At 55.5% G+C, this 18,846-nt stretch overlaps 2 protein-coding genes across 2 annotated transcripts; one reads left to right on the top strand and one right to left on the bottom strand.

The window, feature by feature from the left end:
• The first annotated feature begins 731 nt into the window (after nt 1-731).
• LOC120380056 (mast cell protease 1A-like) lies at nt 732-7,283 on the top strand. Its single transcript, XM_039497560.1, has 6 exons — nt 732-741; nt 2,965-3,060; nt 5,313-5,463; nt 5,913-6,048; nt 6,633-6,896; nt 7,104-7,283. Exons 1-6 carry the CDS (start codon nt 732-734, stop codon nt 7,281-7,283), a joined length of 837 nt encoding a protein of 278 aa, XP_039353494.1.
• Nucleotides 7,284-9,757: 2,474 nt separating this feature from the next.
• LOC120381056 (DLA class II histocompatibility antigen, DR-1 beta chain-like) lies at nt 9,758-13,881 on the bottom strand. Its single transcript, XM_039499092.1, has 6 exons — nt 13,679-13,881; nt 13,253-13,528; nt 12,601-12,870; nt 11,720-11,992; nt 11,223-11,327; nt 9,758-10,432 (listed from the first exon to the last, which is right to left on the bottom strand). Exons 1-6 carry the CDS (start codon nt 13,749-13,751, stop codon nt 10,314-10,316), a joined length of 1,116 nt encoding a protein of 371 aa, XP_039355026.1. The 5' UTR covers nt 13,752-13,881; the 3' UTR covers nt 9,758-10,313.
• Between the last annotated feature and the right edge of the window lie 4,965 nt (nt 13,882-18,846).

The following is an 18,846-nucleotide window of genomic DNA, read 5'->3' on the forward strand; positions in this document are numbered from 1 at the left end:
AGCAGGTGGTTTGTCTCTGAGCCGAACTCTGGGGCCAACCTGGCGGTTTGTAGCTCACCCCATGTCGAGTGACTGTTCGGCAGAGATCCTCATCCTCACGCTGCCGGCTGAGTCGTGATGGAACTGCAGCCTGTCCTGTCCGTGCTAGGGCTGTGCTCTGTGTTTGTTACCTCGGGCTGGCCACCCGTTCCAAACCCAGCTGGTCCCAGTGCCGCCAAGGTCCCTGGGAGATCGTCGATGGGACGGGAACTCAGCGCTGGCACCCCAGCCTCTTTCCAGCAGCCCCATGCTGCTACACATCCGCGTTCATTGCGCTCGCTGCTTTCTAGCCTTGCCGTGAATAAAAATGAAGTTATCAAAGAAAAAAATAAAATGCTGGCGCTGGGACTGAAAATTCAGTGTGAGCCTCGAGCTCTGGAGCCGACGCTGGGTCGGCCCAGGCCTGGGAGGGAGTTCGCCCTGACAGGGGAAGGCTGGCACCCAGGACACCTGGGTTCAGTGGTTCCAGCAAAACAGGGAGCTGGAGGGTGTCAGAGGGGAATGCCCCCTCCCCCTCAGGGCAGGAGGAGCCCCACTGGCTGAGACCGAGATGTGGAGGGAATCACCAGGAGAAAAGCAGCCTGATCTGTCCGGACTCCGGAGGTGGCAGGGAGATCTGTGCATGTGCCGGGGCTGGGTCCCCACACTGTGGGCTGGCGCGGCCTCTCAGCGCTGCCCTGGGCACAGGGAGCATGCGGGGCGGTGAGGGGATGGGGGGATGAGAGGCTATGGCCAGGCTGCACCTGTGCCCCAGCTGATTGTGCTGCACAGCCCCACAGGGGGTCCTGGTGGGAGGGGCATGTTGTAGGGCATCCCCCAGGATGTTGCAGCCTCCTTGGGGGCCAGGCTGGGATCGCCGCGGCTCACTGGGGTGTTGGCTTCTGGGACAAACATGGGACAGGATTGACAAAGTCTCCTCTAGCCACGAAAAATCCATCTACCCCTCTGACGGGTTGGATCACAGAAACCTCCTTGGGAACTGCCAACCGATGTGCCAAGACTACTTCTGACCCTGTTTTCCCTGCCAGCTCAGACCCCAGCACCCTGTCTTGCTGAGTCAGACACTCCCGTCTGCTCCAACACAGACCCACGGTCTGAATTACTTGCCCCAAAGCTGCAGACTTAACTAAAAGCAGCTCACAGAAGTGTTCCTGCCTTTAACACTCAGATGCCCAACTCCCAATGGGGTCAAACCCAAATAAATCTGTTTTACCCTGTGTAAAGCTTATACAGGGTAAACTCATAAATTGTTCACCCTCTATATCACTGCTAGAGAGAGAGGCACAGCTGCCCCCCCCCCCGCCCCAGGTATTAACACATACTCTGAGTTAATTAATAAGTAAAAAGTGGTTTTATTAAGTACAGAAAGTAGGATTTAAGTGGTTCCAAGCAGTAACAGACAGAACAAAGTGAATTACCAAGTAAAATAAAATAAAACACGCAAATCTAAACCTAATAGAGTAATACAACTGAATACAGGTAAAATCTCACCCTTAGAGATGTTTCAATAAGTTTCTTTTCTCAGACTGGACACCTTCCAGGCCTGGGCACAATCCTTTCCCCTGGTACAGCCCTTGTTCCAGCTCAGGTGGTAGCTAGGGGATTCCTCATGATGGCCCCTGGCTTGTTCTGTTCCACTCATTTACCTATCTTTTGCATAAGGCGGGAATCCTTGGTGCCTCTGGGTCCCCCCATCCCCCCTTCTCAATAGAAAAGCACCAGGTTAAAGATGGATTCCAGTTCAGGTGACATGATCACATGTCACTGCAACACTTCAAGCCCACATTGCTCCCAGCCTGACTCACAGGGAGGCTGCCTGCAAACAGAGCCATCCACAGTCACTTGTCCTGGTTGATGGGAGCCATCAAGATTCCAAACCACCATGAATGGCCCACACTTTGCATAATTACAATAGGCCCTCAGAGTTATATTTCATATTTCTAGTTTTAGATACAAGAGTGACACATTTATACAAATAGGATGAACACACACAGAAGATTATAAGCTTTGTAATGATAACTTACAAGAGACCTTTTGCATAAAGCATATTCCAGTTACATTACATACACTCATTAGCATATTTGTATAAAATCATATCGACTGCACATCGTCACAACCCCCATCCCCATCCATCCCCATCTATGCATCTCCATCTATCTATCGATCTGCATCCATCTATCTACACATCCCCCATCCCCCTCCATCTATCTCCATCCCCATCTATCTATCCATACTCATCCCCATCCACCTAACTATCTCTCTAGCCCCACACACCCCCCTCTGTCCATTGGTATCTGTCATTCCTCCTCCCTGTGCTATTTCATCTCTAGGAGACACCCGCCCCAATCTGCCCCCAGGGCGGGGGACTGGCTGGCCTGGCAGGGCTGATAATCAGAGACACTCTTTCCCCCCATTGTGGGGGTCTGTGGGCAGCAGGGCTGTCACAGATGGGGGAATCTGGTCTCTCTGACCCACATCGCTCCCCCAGCACACACCCACCCACAGGGCAGGGGACAGCTGAGAAGTACCAAGGGGCCAGGTTCGCACCGGAAGCCCCCACCAGAATTGTGCCAGACTTGAGCGAGAGCTAAGGCTGTGGTTAGCAGCTGAACCGCCTCCGGTGCCAGATGTGCACTGTACTCAGCTGTGCACGGCTGCCCGAGGCATGAGGGGGGGTCCCCACTCGGCAAAGCCCCAGCTGGGCCTGGCACCAGGCTGGGCAGGGCTCCAGGGGCCAAGCGTTCCCAGCTGTGGGGAGGGGGTCTGGTCCCAGCTGGGCCTGTACTGCACCCACCAGCCCATGTGGTGGGTTTCCAGGAACTGAGACGACTGAGCCCCTGCCTGGCTGGTGCAAATGTCACCCTGAGGTTTCCTGTCCCTCACGCCTCTGCTCTCAGCCGGTCTGTGCAGCCCTTCGGGGCTGAGGCATATGCACCATCTCTGCACTTGCAGTAAGGATGCTGTTGTTCCTGCTCCCCGCAGCCTTTCTCGTGCAAATCCTTCCCCCCGGGGCTCAGGGTGGTGAGTCGCGTGGGCTGGGGGGGTTGGGGGGGAGTTGAGCAGGTAAGACCCACAGGGAGCAGAGTGTTCGGGCATCGGCCCAGCCATCTCCCCAGCCTCAGCAGAGCGGCGTGGGAGCTGAAGGAGAACTGGGTGGGATGCTTCTGTCCTCCAGCCCCACGGCCCCAGCCGGGGTCGTCTCCTCCTGCTCTGGCCCCAGAGGCAGCATGGCCAAGTCCCAGCCTTTGCCCCTGCTGCTCGACCGAGGAGTAACTGCTGGCCCCCTGGGGGACCAGCTGGTGGATAAGTCCCAGCGGGTCACGGGGCGCTTTGCTAGTCCGGAGCAGCAATGGAGTGGCCAACAAGGCTGGGCTCTCCCCTGGGCTGTGGGAGGCAGGGGTGGCTTCACAACCATCGGCTGTGTGTGTGTGACAGGCGCCCCTCTATGCCAGGCCACAAGGGACACAAGAGCTTTTGCTCAAGCTGTAGCAGCTCAAGGTTTAGCTGGGGAGGTCCCTGGGTCACCCCCAGCAGATTGGCCACAAAAGCAGCCACCCGGCGATGGAGAGGAGGGGGGTTTGCCACATCACAGACCTGCCTCTGTTCCTCTGGGATGGTTTTTAAGACCTCTATCAATAATGGCTGAGGGCTCTGGCCCCGGGTCGGTAACATGGGCACTGCTATGGGCAGCAGGAGTGGCTGGGAGAAGGTATTTGCAGTTATCGCATGTGAGGGATATTGTTTGTAGAGTTGTCAACTCTCTGGCCAGAAGGTCCATGTGATCATCTCGTCTGGCCTCCTGCAGGACGCAGGCCAGAGACCTGCCCTCATTAATTCCTGTTAGAAAAACAGCCCAGCTTGATTTACAAATCACCAGCAATGGGGAGTCCATCCAGCCATTGTTCCAGTGGTTACTGACTCTCATGGTTAAAAATTTGCATCCCATTTCCAGTCTGAATTTGTTTCAACTTCCAGTCATTGGGTCAGGTTAGACCTTCCCGGCTGGATTCTCTGCCCATTATTTACTATTTTTTTCCCCAGGTATATACTTGGAAACTGTGATTGAGTCACCCCTGAACCTTCTCTTTGTTAAGAAAAATAGATCGAGCTCCTTGGGTCTATCACTCTAAGGCAGGTTTTCTAACCTTCTAACCCAGTGGTTCTCAAACTTTTGTACTGGTGACCCCTTTCACATAGCAAGCTTCTGAGTGCGACCCCCATAATAAATTAAAACCACTTGTTTATATATTTAACACCATTATAAATGCTGGAGGCAAAGCGGGGTTTGGAGTGGAGGCTGACAGCTTGTGACCCCCCATGTAATAACCTCATGACCCCCTGAGCGGTCCCCACCCCCAGTTTGAGAACTCCTGTTCTAACCATTCTTGTGTCTCTTCTCTGACCCCTCTCCAATTTACCAACATACCTCTTGAATTGTGGGCACCAGAACTACACTCAGGATTCCAGCAGCAGTTGCACCAAATCCAGAGGTAAAATAACCTCTCTGCTCCTCCTGGAGATTCCCTGTTTCTGCATCCTAGGATCACGTTAGCACTTTTGGCCGCAGCTAACTGCCCCAACCCCAAAGTCACTGCGTCCCAGGATTGAGTCCCCCATCCCATCGATGTGGCCGAAATCCTGTGCTCCTAGATGTTGCATTTATCTCTGGCCATAGGAAAATGCACGTTGTTTGCCAAAGCCCAGTTTACCAAACACTCCAGATTGCATCACTGACCTGTCCTCTTCATTATTTACCACTCCCCTCTCTTTTGTGTCATCTGTAAACTTTACCTGCAATGATTTTATTTGTTTCTTCAAAGTCATTGATAAAAACATGTTCATTATCAGAGGGCTAAGAACGGTTGGACTCAGCCCAGGAGGTGCCGAGCCCCAGAGTGTTTCAGGTTTCTCTAGAAAGGGTCCCCAAAAGTACTAAGACGCTCCAGTGCGAACGGCCCAAAGGCGTGTCTCAGAAATGCGTGTTGATCTCTCTGGGCCAATCTAGTTCTCATCAAGCCATCATGAAAGATTCACACATTCTGGCCCTGGCCCATTTTTAAAGGTTTAATGGGTTAATGGCCCAAAATAAAGGTATAATGGCCCCATTAAACCAAAATCTCTAGGGCGAACTGAAACGATGTCACACATGGTCCGGGATAGATGTGAGTGCCAAAATTCCCTACAGATGTGGAGAGGGGGATGGGAAGGGGCTGATTTCCCAGCCTCACATTTTCCCAAGTGGTGGATTTGAACCAGTCCCCTGTCTCTCCCAGGGGGGATCGTCGGGGGACAGGAAGCTGTGCCCCACTCCAGACCCTACATGGCTTTTCTGAAGATGAAAAGATGCTTTGGACTCGTGAATACCTGTGGAGGGTTTCTGATCCGGGAGGATGTGGTGGTGACGGCGGCTCACTGTAGAGTGAAGTGGAGGTAAGGACATCCCCCTCCCCCCATGCTCACTGGGGGATCCGCTCAACCTCTGCAGAGCCACGTTCGGGGCCACAGTTCCCGGTGATGATGCTGCGCCAGCCAGCCAGCCGCTCCAGTGGCATCACGAGGCCATGGATCAGCTGGATCCCATGCACCGGGGAATACCCCAGCCATGGGGATACCAGGCAGCCTGGCACCCCCTAGAGGGGAAAGGCTCTGTGTCCCATTCCCTGCTCCCCTGAGCCAGCCAGAGCCCTCAAGTTCCCCCAGATGCAATGTGTCCTGCACTATGCAATTATTCTGTAAGGGGGTTCAGGGCTGGTCATTCCCAAAGCGGTCACAGTGTCTGGAAGTCCTGCCCCCCTTCCCCCTCCCGAAGGGATCTCTGGCTCTCGGGGTGTGCTCGGCACTGATGCCTGGCTGGTCTCTGTGTGTCTGGGCAGCAAAGGCATCGTGATACTGGGGGCCCACAACATTTCGAAGACAGAACAAAGGAGGCAGAAAATTAGAGTGAAGCGCTGGATTCCCCACCCCGAATATGATAAAATGACTGACAACAATGACATCATGCTGCTGCAGGTACAACCCCCATCCCATCACCCCGCCTTGAGTGACCTCACACTGCTGCAGGCACCACCCCATCCCATCACCCCGCCCCCAGTGACCTCACACTGCTGCAGGCACTGCCCCCATCCCCTCACCCCGTCCCCAGTGACCTCGCACTGCTGCAGGTACAACCCCCATCCCATCACCCTTCCCTGAATGACCTCAGATTGCTGCAGGTACCACCCCCATCCCTTCGCCTTGCCCTCAGTGACCTCACACTGCTGCAGGCACCGCCCCCATCCCCTCGCCTCGCCCCCAGTGACCTCACAGTGCTGCAGGCACCGCCCCCATCCCATCACCCCGCCCCCAGTGACCTCACACTGCGGCAGGTACCGCCCCCAGCCCATCACCCCACCCCACTCACTGCTCCAGGTACCGCCCCATCCGCCCCAGTGACCTCACACTGCTGCAGGCACCGCCCCATCCTATCACTTCGCCCCCAGTGACCTCACACTGCTGCAGGCACCGCCCCCATCCCATCACCCTGATACTCTCCATTGCACTCTAGTCTGTTTACGTCTCCCTTGCATCCAACTCTCTTGTCCCTCCCACGGCAGCTGAGAAACAAGGCTGAACTCAATGACTGGGTGCAGCCCATCAGTCTGCCCCACCCCTGGCCGGAGGTACCTGTGGGCACGAAGTGCAACGTGTCTGGGTGGGGCCGGACGCAAGTTAATTCCTCTAAGAAGTCGGACGTGCTGCGGGATGTGGTTCTGGAGGTGATGGCTGACAAGGTGTGTAAACGCAAGTTGACCAGACGATATGATGCTGTGTCCATGCTCTGTGCGGGGGATCCCAAACACAAGAAATCCACCCTGAAGGTAAAGATCCTGCTGGTCGGGGGGGGGGGGGGGGCTGCTCTGGTATATTCTCTGGGAGTGGGAAGCGTCAAATTCAGATCTGCAGTGCCGAGGGCATGGAGGGAAGGTGACATTGGGCCGGAGATGGGGGTGGGAGGACTGTGAGTGTGACAGCGACAAGTGAAGCACACAAGGCGTTAGTCCTCTGAGGCATGTTTCATTTCACAGGGTGATTCGGGGGGCCCCCTGGTGTGTGATGGGGTGCCCCAGGGCATCGTCTCATGGGGGCCGAGCAACGGGGCCTCTCCTGAAGTGTATGCAAGAGTCTCCCGGTTCGTCCACTGGATACAGATGGTGATGAAAGAGCTGAAGCCCCTGGATGCTCCTGGAGTCTTGTCTCAAGCCTGAGCTGCCCAACTCCCGTTGCTCCTGAGGCTGAGCTCAGGGTCCTCTCACTGGGGATGGGGGTAGAAAATGTAACTCTCCAGATCTGGGAGCCTTTCACAGCCACTTCGCCCTGCTGCAGATATCACCATGTCCCTTGGTCGGTCCTCTGCTGGGACTGAACTGGATCGCTCAGCGTCAAACACATGTTCCTCTTCCTAACAGACCAGATTGATTAGTTCAAAGGCTGGAGGCAGGTGGGAATGTTCCACCCCAATCATTTTTCAACAGAAAATGCTGTTGCCACAAAACTGAAACTTTTCTCAGGGAAATATCCATTTTTTGTCATCCCCCCCCCCCCAGTTTTCCACCAGGAAAGACTCAGTGAAATAGCTCATTTTGGCTTCAGTCAACTCAAAACAAAACATTTTGAGGGAGCAAAATTGGACTGTTTCATTTGGTGCCAGTTCAGCAGTGATCTGTGTCCGTGGTGTGTCCGCGGTGCCCTCCCTGTTAAAAATTTGCACCTTATTCCCAGTCAGTGGTCCCCAACCTTTTCGTCTGGCAGGCGCCAGACGAAGGACCATGGCAGCGGTGGAGCATCCGCCGAAATGCCGCAGAATTTTGGCGGCGACACCTCTCGATGACGTCACTTGTCAGCGGCAAGCAGCGTCATCGAGAGGCGTCGCCGCCAAAATGCTGCAGAAATTCAGTGGCATTTTGGCGGATGCTCCACCACTGGCCAGGACGTGGGTGCCACGTTGGGGACCCCTGGTCTAGCTTCAATTTCCAACCATTGGTTATGTTAGACCTTTCTCTGCTAGATAGATGAGCTCATTGTTAAATATTTGTTCGTCATGTCAGTACTTACAGACTGTGACCAGGTCACTTCTGAAGATAAATCAATTGAGCTCCTGGAGTCTAGCACTATAATGCATCTTTTAAGAGCTGGGCTCCTGGCTGGATTACATCTCCCATGATGCACAAGTAATGATGGAGGGCAAATTAACAAGGCACAGCATGAGGGACCTGAACTACAACTCCCATGAGGCACTGCAGGAGCTCAAGAAGATGCAGCTGAACATGGAGCTGACCTGATATAAAAAGTGCCGACTGTCCTGGACAGGAATAGTTCAGAGGCCAATATTCCCCGTGTGACACTGAAGTCTATATAATTTTATAAAAATATGCTAATGAGTGAATATAGTGTAACTGGAATATGCTTCATGCAAAAGGTCTCTTGTAAGGTAGCATTACAAAGCTTATAATCTACTGAGTGTCATCATCCCATTTGTTTAAATGTACCACTCTTGTATCTGAAACTAGAAATATGAAATATAACTCTGAGGGCCTACTGTAATTATGCAAAGTGTGGGCCATTAATGGTGGTTTGGAATCTTGATGACTCCAATTAACCAGGACAATTGTCTGCGGATGGGTGTGTTTTACCTGTAAGTCTCCCTGTATACCTGAGTGCTGGCAAGTGGGCAAAGAAGTTGTTTCCGAAATGTCGGGTCCGCCTAGCTGAGAGCCAATAACAGCCAGACAGGGATAAGGAAAAGTTGCTTTATTCTGCAGAAGAAAGGAGAGGTTTGCACCTTGGTACAAAGACTCTACTGGATACAAAAAGCCAAGGATCCTTTATACACACCTACAAGCAAGCTTCAGCCATATTATCATTTAATTGGTGGTTAACAAACTCGTGCAGGAACAGTATTCTTGCAATAGTGCCAGCAAAAACTAGTTTGGGACCGGTTTCAACAGCCTTGAGGCTGCCAAGGGAAGACACTTCAAAAGTTCAGGCTGCTGTGTATGGGCGGGGGTGTCGGTTTTCCCATAATGGCTGCTGGCTGCCATAAAGGCTACCAGCTGCTCGGGTTCAACCGTCGCCTGTTACAAAGTCTTGCAGTGACGTGATCATGTCACCTGAACTGGAATCTATCTTTAACCCGGTGTCTTTCCATTGAGAAGGAAGGGGTGGGAACCCAGAGAGGGACAAAGGATTCCCGCCTTATGCAAAAGATATATAAAGAGGTGGAAGAGAACAAACGGAGAGATGAGCCATCATGAAGAATCCCCCAGCTACCACCTGAGCTGGAACAAGAGCTGTATCAGGGGAAAGAATTGTGCCCAGGCCTGGAAGGTGTCCAGTCAGAGGAAAAAACTCACTGAAGCATCTCTGAAGTATTACGGTAGCACAGAGGGCAGATGCCAGCCGGGGTTGGGGGACGTGGTAGGAGGCACCATGCTGCAGGGGCCAGATGGGGACCTCGGTAGGGGGTGCCATGCTGCAGGGGCGCAGAGGTGGGCTCAGCAGGCGGTGCTGGAATGAGGCCAGAGGGGGGATCAGTAGGGGGCGCTGGGCTGCAGAGGGCAGGGGGCTCAGTAGGGGGCACTATATTGCAGGGGGCAGATGGGGGGCTCGGTAGTGGGTGCCATGCTGCAGGGGGCAGATGGGGGCTCAGTAGGGAGCAGCATGCACAGGGGCAGAGGGGGGCTCGCTTGGGGGCACTGTGCTGCAAGGGGCAGAGGTGGGCTCTCCCCCCAAGTGAGAGGAAATGCTGGATCTGCAAGATGTTCTGCCCACCCACCCCAGGGCAGCCAGCCACAAAGGCAGGAAGAGAACCCAGGCGTCCTGAGCCCCAGTGCCCCCTCTCCAAGTCCACCCGCTCCTGCCAACGCCAGCGATGCAGAGCCGGCCTTGTGCAGCACCTGGGCAAACCAAGGTAACAAAACGGCTCCAGTAAAAAACTCTGTGAAGGTTCCACGTGTACTGATGGTTGGTGGCTTGAAAGCGCCACCATTTCACCCCTGCCCTGTGCATGATTGCGGTGCCACCCGGGTGGGGCTGGGGACTGGCATTTGGGGGGCTGGGCACTATGGGGCACAGGGGTGACTGGAGGTGGTGGGGAGAGCACAGGACGGAGGCACGGCAGGGTTACACCTGCTCCCCCCCCGTAACCTCAGGAAGTTTTGGCCAAATCCACGACCCCCCCCCAGGACCTCCTCTTCGCCCAGGCTGGCCCATGTGGTGCTAGCCCAGGACAGCGACGGTCACGCGGTGACACCTGGGCAGGACAGAGATGTGGCCAAGGTGTCTCCTGGCTTAGCCAGGGCGGAATCGAGGGTTCCTGGCTGTGGCTGCGTCGGGTGGTACGGCCCCTCCGAGCGGCCTGGGGGGGAAGCCAAACAGGGATTGACTCAGGCGGAGACCCTGCTCCCTCCCCCTGCAGTGGGAATGGGGGAGGGGGGCAAGCCAGGCCGCAGCACAGAGCCCGGGTAGCTCACGCAAGGCAGGGCCAGGCTGGGTCAGTCCGTGGCTGGGAGAGCAGCAAGGGGAAACCCCAGGGGTTGCGCAGGGGGATTGTACTGGGGGAACATGTTCCCCTGGCAGTCAGTGCTTACCCCAATGCCCCAGGGCAGCGCTAGGAGTGCTGAGCTGCAGGGGGTGCTGGGGGCACTAGGGGGCGCTGTGCTGCAGGGGGTGCTGGGGGCACTAGGGGGCACTGAGCTGCAGGGGGGCGCTGAGCTGCAGGGGCTGCTGGGGCACTAGGGGCGCTGAGCTGCAGGGGCGCTGGGGGCACTAGGGGCGCTGTGCTGCAGGGGGGCCGGGGGCACTAGGGGGCGCTGAGCTGCAGGGGCTGCTGGGGGCACTAGGGGGCGCTGTACTGCAGGGGGTGCTGGGGCACTAGGGGCGCTGTGCTGCAGGGGTGCTGGGGCACTGAACTGCAGGGGTGCTGGGGGCACTAGGGGGCGCTGTGCTGCAGGGGGTGCTGGGGGCGCTGAGCTGCAGGGGGTGCTGGGGGCACTAGGGGGCGCTGAGCTCCAGGGGTGCTGGGGGCACTAGGGGGCGCTGAGCTCCAGGGGGTGCTGGGGGCACTAGGGGGCACTGAGCTGCGGGGGCACTGGGAGCACTGAGCTGCGGGGGGTGGCGTTGGGGGGACACTAGGGGACATCACTCACCTGCCCTCCCCCTCAGATACCAGTTCAGGGCGGCGGCTCCCAGAGCAGCCAGCACACAGCCAGCGAGGATGCCCAGGGACCCGGCCTGGCCTGTGGCCTGGCGATCTGCAAATGAGCAGAGACAGAGTGAGCCACGGGCCCCGCCTGCACCTATTCCCCCCCTCCCCCCCGCCCCTTGGCCCCGGGCCAGCAGCCCCACAGCTCCCCATGAGTCTGCCCTGCAGCTAAATTCCCTCTTCCCCTCCCCCTCTGAGCCCCCCAGAACTTCCCACCTTCCCCTCCCTCTTTGAATCCCCCACAACCTCCCCCTTCCCTTCCCCCCTCTTAGCCCCCAGAACACCCATCTTCATCTCCCCCTCAGAGCCCCCCAGAACCTCCTCTCTGCCTGTCCATGCCTCCCCAAACTGCCCCACTGCCTTTCTGCCCCCAGCTCCCCTGCCCCCGCTTCCATAGAGGGTGCTCCATTCCCAGTACACCCCCCACACACACACACTCACCCCAGGTGATCCTCAGGGGGGCGCCCCCCAGGCTGACATGTCTCACCACACACACGTGCTCCCCCAGCCCCAGCTCAATGGACACTCGGATCTGGAAGGTGGGGTCTCCATTGGGCCGGATCCCGCTGGTCCTCTGTTCCCCTAGGGCCCCCCGGCCCCCCTGCTCCCAGGTCACCTCGATGTCACGGGGGTAGAACCCTGTCACATGGCACATGAGGCGACGAGGCCGGCCCTGCGTTCCTTGCACGAAGGATACGTGCACCGTGGGCTGGGCTGAGGGGACAGAAAGGGTTAAAGATCACGGAGGCTGCGGGTTGGGTGTGAGGGGCACCGGCAGAGCTGGGGATGGGGGGCAGGGCTGGGCTAGCAGGGGACTGTGGATCGGGAGTGAGTGGCACTGGCAGAGTTGGGGATGGGGGGCAGGGCTGGGCTAGCAGGCGCCTGTGGATCGGGAGTGAGGGGCACTGGCAGAGCTGGGGATGGGGGGCAGGGCTGGGCTAGCAGGGGGCTGCGGGTCGGGAGTGAGGGGCACTGGCAGAGCTGGGGATGGGGGCAGGGCTGGGCTAGCAGAGGGCTGTGGATCGGGAGTGAGGGGCACTGGCAGAGCTGGGGATGGGGGGCAGGGCAGGGCTAGCAGGGGGCTGCAGGTCGGGAGTGAGGGGCACCGGCAGAGCTGGGGATGGGGGGCAGGGCTGGGCTACCAGGGGGCTGTGGATCGGGAGTGAAGGGCACCGGCAGAGCTGGGGATGGGGGGCAGGGCTGGGCTACCAGGGGGCTGTGGATCTGGAGTGAGGGGCACTGGCAGAGCTGGGGATGGGGGGCAGGGCTGGGCTAGCAGGGGGCTGTGGATTGGGAGTGAGGGGCACCGGCAGAGCTGCCACCTGTCGTCTGCACGATGAATGGCGCCGTGATCCGGATGAAGGTCCCGCACTGCTGCGGCGTGTGGGCATTGATCCCGGCCAGTGTCTCCCTCTCGCGGTTCCAGCGCTCGGCCACACGCCAGGCCGCCGGGTGCACTGAGAACCAGCGGTTCTGGTCCCCATGGTACTGCAGCACGTCCTCCCCGTTCAGGGCGTACCTGGTAACAGCTTGGATGGCGCCGCTCGCTGCGTCCAGCTCACAGCTCTGCACGACCTGCATGTAGTAGGGCTCTGGGGGCGGAGCGGCCACATGAGTGACCCAGCAGGGAGCTGCCACCAGGGGGCAGAGTGGGGCGAAGTTCTCCCAGGGGTGGAACCCAGGAGTCCTGGCTCCCAGCTCCCCCCTTGCTCTAACCACTAGACCCCCCTCTCCTCCCAGGGCTGTATAGAGAACCTAGGAGTCCTGGCTCCCAGCCCCCGCCCCCCCCCAACCCTGAGACCCCACTTCCCTTCCAGAGCTGGGGATAGAGATCCCAGCTCCCCTGCACCCCACTTTAACCACTAGGTACCACAGAAATCATTCCCCTCTGGTGTCCTGCCCCTAGCTCCCTCCCACTGCGCGTGCCTCCTTTCCTGGGCCGAGCTAACGGAGTGCCAGGGCCCGAGGACTCACCGGCCTTTGGGGAGCTGGCGTTCACCACCCGCACCAGGGCCTGGTACTCAGTCTCCACCCAGGGGTCCCAGAACATGCACCGGGCGCTGCTGACGCTCCAGAACTGGTGGGTCTCCCGGTCGCCCTGCATGTAGCCGTTGCGCGGCATCATCCTCCGGCTGCTGCTGTCGTAGGCCGAGAGCGCCAGGCCGTTCACCTGCAGCAGGCTCTGGCGCTTGGGCAGCCCGGAGGCCGCCCGCGGCAAAATGATCTGGGAGTGGGTGAAGTGGTGAACCCCTGAGAGAAGGAGAGAGACCGGGATGGAGATGGGACTCAGGCATCCGGGACAGCCACCCTAGGGGGCTCTGCAGCACCCAGTCCTGGGGTAGAGAGACTGGGATGGGGATGGGACCCAGGCATCCGGGGGAGCGAACAGCGGTCACTTACCAGCTGAGACGACCGAGCAGAGAAACAAAAGCCAGGCAGAGACCAGAGTGGGATGGGCCCCCCCAGGAGCCATCAGGGAACAGGGGATGGGATGGCAGCTCTGCGGGGTGAGGGGTGGGACTGGGACCCCCAGGGCTAGAGAGACCAGGGCCGCCCCCTGCCTGCACCAAGCTCTCTGACGCTGTGACAGGAAACACCTGCGAGGAAACCCAGGCCCACAAACAGACATGGATCCACCCGTCCAGCCCCTCCCTGCCAGAGAGGGGGCGGGGGTGGGGTGGGGCTGGCATCAGACATTGCTGGGCAGACGGGTTGGGGATGTGTCGTAACAGCATCCGCCTAGTGCCTGGGTTTAGCTCTGCGTGTGGAGGAATGAACCGCAGCGTGCCCGCCCCCAGTGCCACTTCTGCCCAGCAGCAGCAGATCGTGCCTGTCAGCTTCCTGGCAGAGGGGAAGCCAGTGGTGGGGAGCTGGGGGGGATTTCCTTAGTGCAGCTGGCTCAGGGACACTGCACGCACCAGGCCTGGGCCAGAGGTGGTCAGAAAGTGCAAGAGGCAAACGCCCCCATCAGGAATCTGAGCCCTTCATGGATGCCCAGTTCCTCAGTAGCAAAGGCCAGATGGTAGCGTGTTAAACCCCAGGCGCTAGTGAATTAAAGCTCCGGATGTTAGTGAATTAAAGCCCCAGAAATTAGTGCATGAAATCCCAGATGTTAGTGCTTTATAGCCCAGAAATTAGTGCATTAAAGCCCCAGATGTTAGAGCATTAAAGCCCCAGATGTTAGAGCATTAAAGCCCCAGATGTTAGTGCAATTAACCGGCAGATGTTAGCACTCAGGGCCACAAGAGCTTGAACAGAATAGAATCAAACTCTGTACAAAGGACCCATCAACCCACCAGTTGAGAGCTGCCGAGTGGAAGCCTTTTGTAGCACCCAAGAAAAGGTTTAATGAGTCCTACAACCCCCTAGACAATGCTCCGTCTGCTTGGGCACCAGGTCTGCTAACCGGCTATTCCCACAGAAGATCTGGGCATTGGCCCCACCGGAAAGTTGGAACTTTGAGAAGTTGCAGGGATTGCCCCCTCAGCTCATGCAGAGAGGAGATTCATATCCCCAGCTCCGACGGGCAGATCTCTGCTTATTGCTCTGTCCTCCTGTGAGGCTTTTGTGTTGGACGTGGGAATCCACCTTCCATCCCGTGAAAACTTTTGTGATTTTGGAATTCCACGAAAAACCCTTCCAAAATTGTTGTGAGAAAGAGCCAGACATGCCCCATCCCAGCCGGGGCACTCCCATGGGAGGCAAGAAACGGTGATTCAAATCACTGCTCTGCCTGATCCGGGACAGCAGGTCTGCCCCATCCCGGCTGAGCCCACTACGCACCAGGCTAGCGTGAGGTGGGGCTCTGGCACTCTCTCCTGTTACAGCTGTTACACATTGTATAGCTGTGTGACGTTCCCCTCTGGTGTTATCTGAACCAGTGATCTGCTAGGTCACTCCAATCCTTGACTCTGGCAGCCAGCCTTACCCTGCTCTGCTGTGGGAACCCCCACTCCTGGGCTGGTCACACACAGCTTCTGGCATGTAAGCTGCTCCTGGGATTGTGCAACCAAATGACACTAGCCAATATCTCCGGTCCCAGAGATAACCCTAGGAACCTCTGAATTGCAGTGCCCAGTTATACCCGCTGGATGCTGCAAGCTTATATAAATTCATCAATTTAACAAAGAAATTGATATTTACCAGGCTTGTTATCCCAAGGGGAGCCTCTGACATGCTTCAAACCAAACACACTGCTTCAGGTAGAATAAACAAACAGATTATTAACTATGACGAGAGATTTTAAGTGATTATAAGTCAAAGCACAACAAGTCAGATTTAGTCAAATGAAATAAAAGCAAAACTCATTCTCAACTGATCCTAACACTGTCAGTGCCCTTATAAACTTAGTTGCTTCTCACCACAGGCTGGCTGGTTGCCCTTCAGCCAGGCTCTCCCCTTTCATCAGAGCTGCAGTCGCTTGGTGGTGGTGTCTGTAGGTGGAGGTGGAAGAGAGAGAGCCTGGCAAACATCTCTCCCTTTTAGCATGTCCTTTCATCCCTCTTGGCTTTGCCCCTCCCCCCCCTTTCAGAGTCAGGGGAGCATTACCTCATCGCAGTCCCAAACTGACCCAGGGAAGGGGGGTGACTCCCTCCAGAGTCTAACAGATTCTCTTGTTGCTGCCTAGGCCAGTGTCCTTTGTTCCTGTGAGGCTGGGCTGGGTTTGTCCCATACCTGCCCTGATGAGGTGTGAACTGCCCCTCTGCTCTTGGAGAGTTTTTGCCTGAGCTTGCTTTAAGCCAGGAGGATACATTTTCAGCCTCATACCTTTATACATGAAATTATAACCTATAACATTACTATAATATCACTATAACCATCCTCAGTGCATCATGAGGCTCCTGAAGACACCCAACATGACAAACTTTGCACTGGATACCACACAATCATTTCACAAGGATGAACATGGGGGTGCTGGGTGTTGCCCCGAAGTACAGAGCGTCACACCTACCCTCTTAGTTTACTGCAAGAGGGTTAGTCACTGACTAGCTTGAAGGCAGTTTGTTCTTATAGTTCTCTTGGCATCTAGCCATTAAGGCCATGAGGCAGCGTGCCTCAGTTTCCCCATTCTCACACAACAAACCAGGTTTTTTATGGTTTCTCTGCTGTGATAAGCTTTAAACCTGTTTACAGGTATTAATTGAAAAGTAGCATTATCATAAGGTTTAACATCCGTGTTAAAATTCTTATCCCCAAAACTTAATACAATTTTTTTTATCACAGATGGGTGTTTACAAGTATCGTTATGATACCACCCTCTCTGTTCAGATATTTTAGTTTGAGGTTACTTTGTTCATTACCCAAGGTGTCATTTGACTCTCTCCCATGTAATCCATCCTGGCTTTTCTTTCCCTCCAGTGTTTCCCTCTGTGGGGGCTCTTAATTTATTCAAGTTTCTAGAATTTTGATGCCTCAGGGTCCGGCGAGATAGGTGTTTAGAGGGATCCTGCACACTGACTGGCCCTTTGGGGAGTGGTCTCCCAACCCCAGGACTGTACATATGCAGAAAATCCAGCTCCCCTTTTGGGGTTATCCCGTGTTTTTCCCTCCCAGCACTGAGTCCTTCCCTGCCCCCTCGAGGGCTGTGATCTGTGCTCTCTGGGCTTGGTGCATTTTCCCTTTGATCAGCTGCACCTCTTCCCAGCTCCTTTCCCATAACTGTTCTCTGTGTCTCACCAGCCTGGGGCAGAACACCCTCTTCTCTGTCCGTTGGGTCATTTGTGTTCTGCCAAACTACCATCTGGCAATTTCCTGGTCTCATAGAATCAAAGTATATCAGGGTTGGAAAGGACCTCAGGAGGTAGGTCCCTCTGCTCAACCCAGGACAAAGCAGGACAAAAAACTCATCCAGCCAGGGGGCCAGGGCTTTGTCTGAAAAAAAAACTAAGGAAAGGAGATTCCACCACCTCCCTAGGTAACCCATTCCATTTCTTCACCACCCTACTAGTGAAAAAGTTTTTCCTAATAGACAACCTAAACCTCCCCCTCTGCAACTTGAGACCATTACTCCTTGTTCTGTCATCTTCTGCCACTGAGAACAGTCTAGATCCATCCTCTTTGGAACCCCCTTTCAGGTAGTTGAAAGCAGCTATCAAATCCCCCCTCATTCTTCTCTTCTGCAGACTAAACAATCCCAGTTCCCTCAGCCTCTCCTCATAAGTCATGTGCTCCAGCCCCCTAATCATTTTTGTTGCCCTCTGCTGGACTCTTTCCAATTTGTCCACGTCCTTCTTGTAGTGTGGGGCCCAAAACTGCGCACAGTTTTGGGCCCCACAAATCTCAACAATGTCGAATAGAGGGGAATGATCACATCCCTCGATCTGCTGGCAATGTCCCTACTTATACAGCCCAAAATGCTGTTAGCCTTCTTGGCAACAAGGGCACACTGTTGACTCACATCCAGCTTCTCATCCACTGTAACCCCTAGGTCCTTTTCTGCAGAACTGCTGCCTAGCCACTTGGTCCCTAGTCTGTAACAGTGAATGGGATTCTTCTGTCCTAAGTGCAGGACTCTGCACTTGTCCTTGTTGAACCTCATCATATTTCTTTTGGCCCAATCCTCCAATTTGTCTAGGTCTCTCTGTATCCTATCCCTACCTTCCAGTGTATCTACCACTCCTCCCAGTTTAGTGTCATCTGAAAACTTGCTGAGAGTGCAGTCCACGCCATCTTCCAGATCATTAATGAAGATCTTGAACAAAACCGGCCTCAGGACCGACCCTTGGGGCACTCCGCTTGATACCAACTGCCAGCTAGACATGGAGCCGTTGATCACTACCCGTTGAGCCCGATGATCTAGCCAGCTTTCTATCCACCTTATAGTCCAATCATCCAGCTCATACTTCTTTAACTTGCCAGCAAGACTACTGTGGGAGACCATATCAAAAGCTTGGCTAAAGTCAAGGAATAACACATCCACTGCTTTCCCCTCATCCACAGACCCAGTTATCTCCTCACAGAAGGCAATTAGGTTAGTCAGGCATGACTTGCCCTTGGTGAATCCATGCTGACTGTTCCTGATCACTTTCCTCTCCTCTAAGTGCTTCAGAATTGATTCCTTGAGGACCTGCTCCATGAGTTTTCCAGGGACTGAGGTGAGGCTGACTGGCCTGTAGTTCCCCGGATCCTCCTTCTTCCCTTTTTTAAAGATGGGCACTACATTAGTCTGCTCTGATTCTCCAGAATGTTGTGCCCGTAGAAGCATATCCTGATGTCTGTTCAGGAAATCTTCATTTTCTCTTATGCAACTCAGAGTTGATACTTGTTTCTCCAGACCTTGAACCTATGGAGACCAGCTTGCACTTGGTACAGACAAAGTCGCTTCTGTCCTGTGGGAGAAAGACAAACATGGCACAACCTGTGCAGGTTATAACAGCAGAACGCTCACCTTCCATATTACCTTCGTTATAAGAGCTTCCTCACCTGTTGCAGTAACTATTCAGAGAAGCCCGCAAGATGAAACCCCCTCTGTTAGCCTCCACTATTCACTGCTTAGCTGGTTCCCTGCTGACTGCCTTTTTATAGCAGTCAGGCCCACTCAAGGCCCACCTGGAACAAAGCCCCCCCAA

This window comes from Mauremys reevesii, linkage group 13 (assembly GCF_016161935.1).
Source record: "Mauremys reevesii isolate NIE-2019 linkage group 13, ASM1616193v1, whole genome shotgun sequence".
Lineage (NCBI taxonomy): Eukaryota > Metazoa > Chordata > Testudines > Geoemydidae > Mauremys > Mauremys reevesii.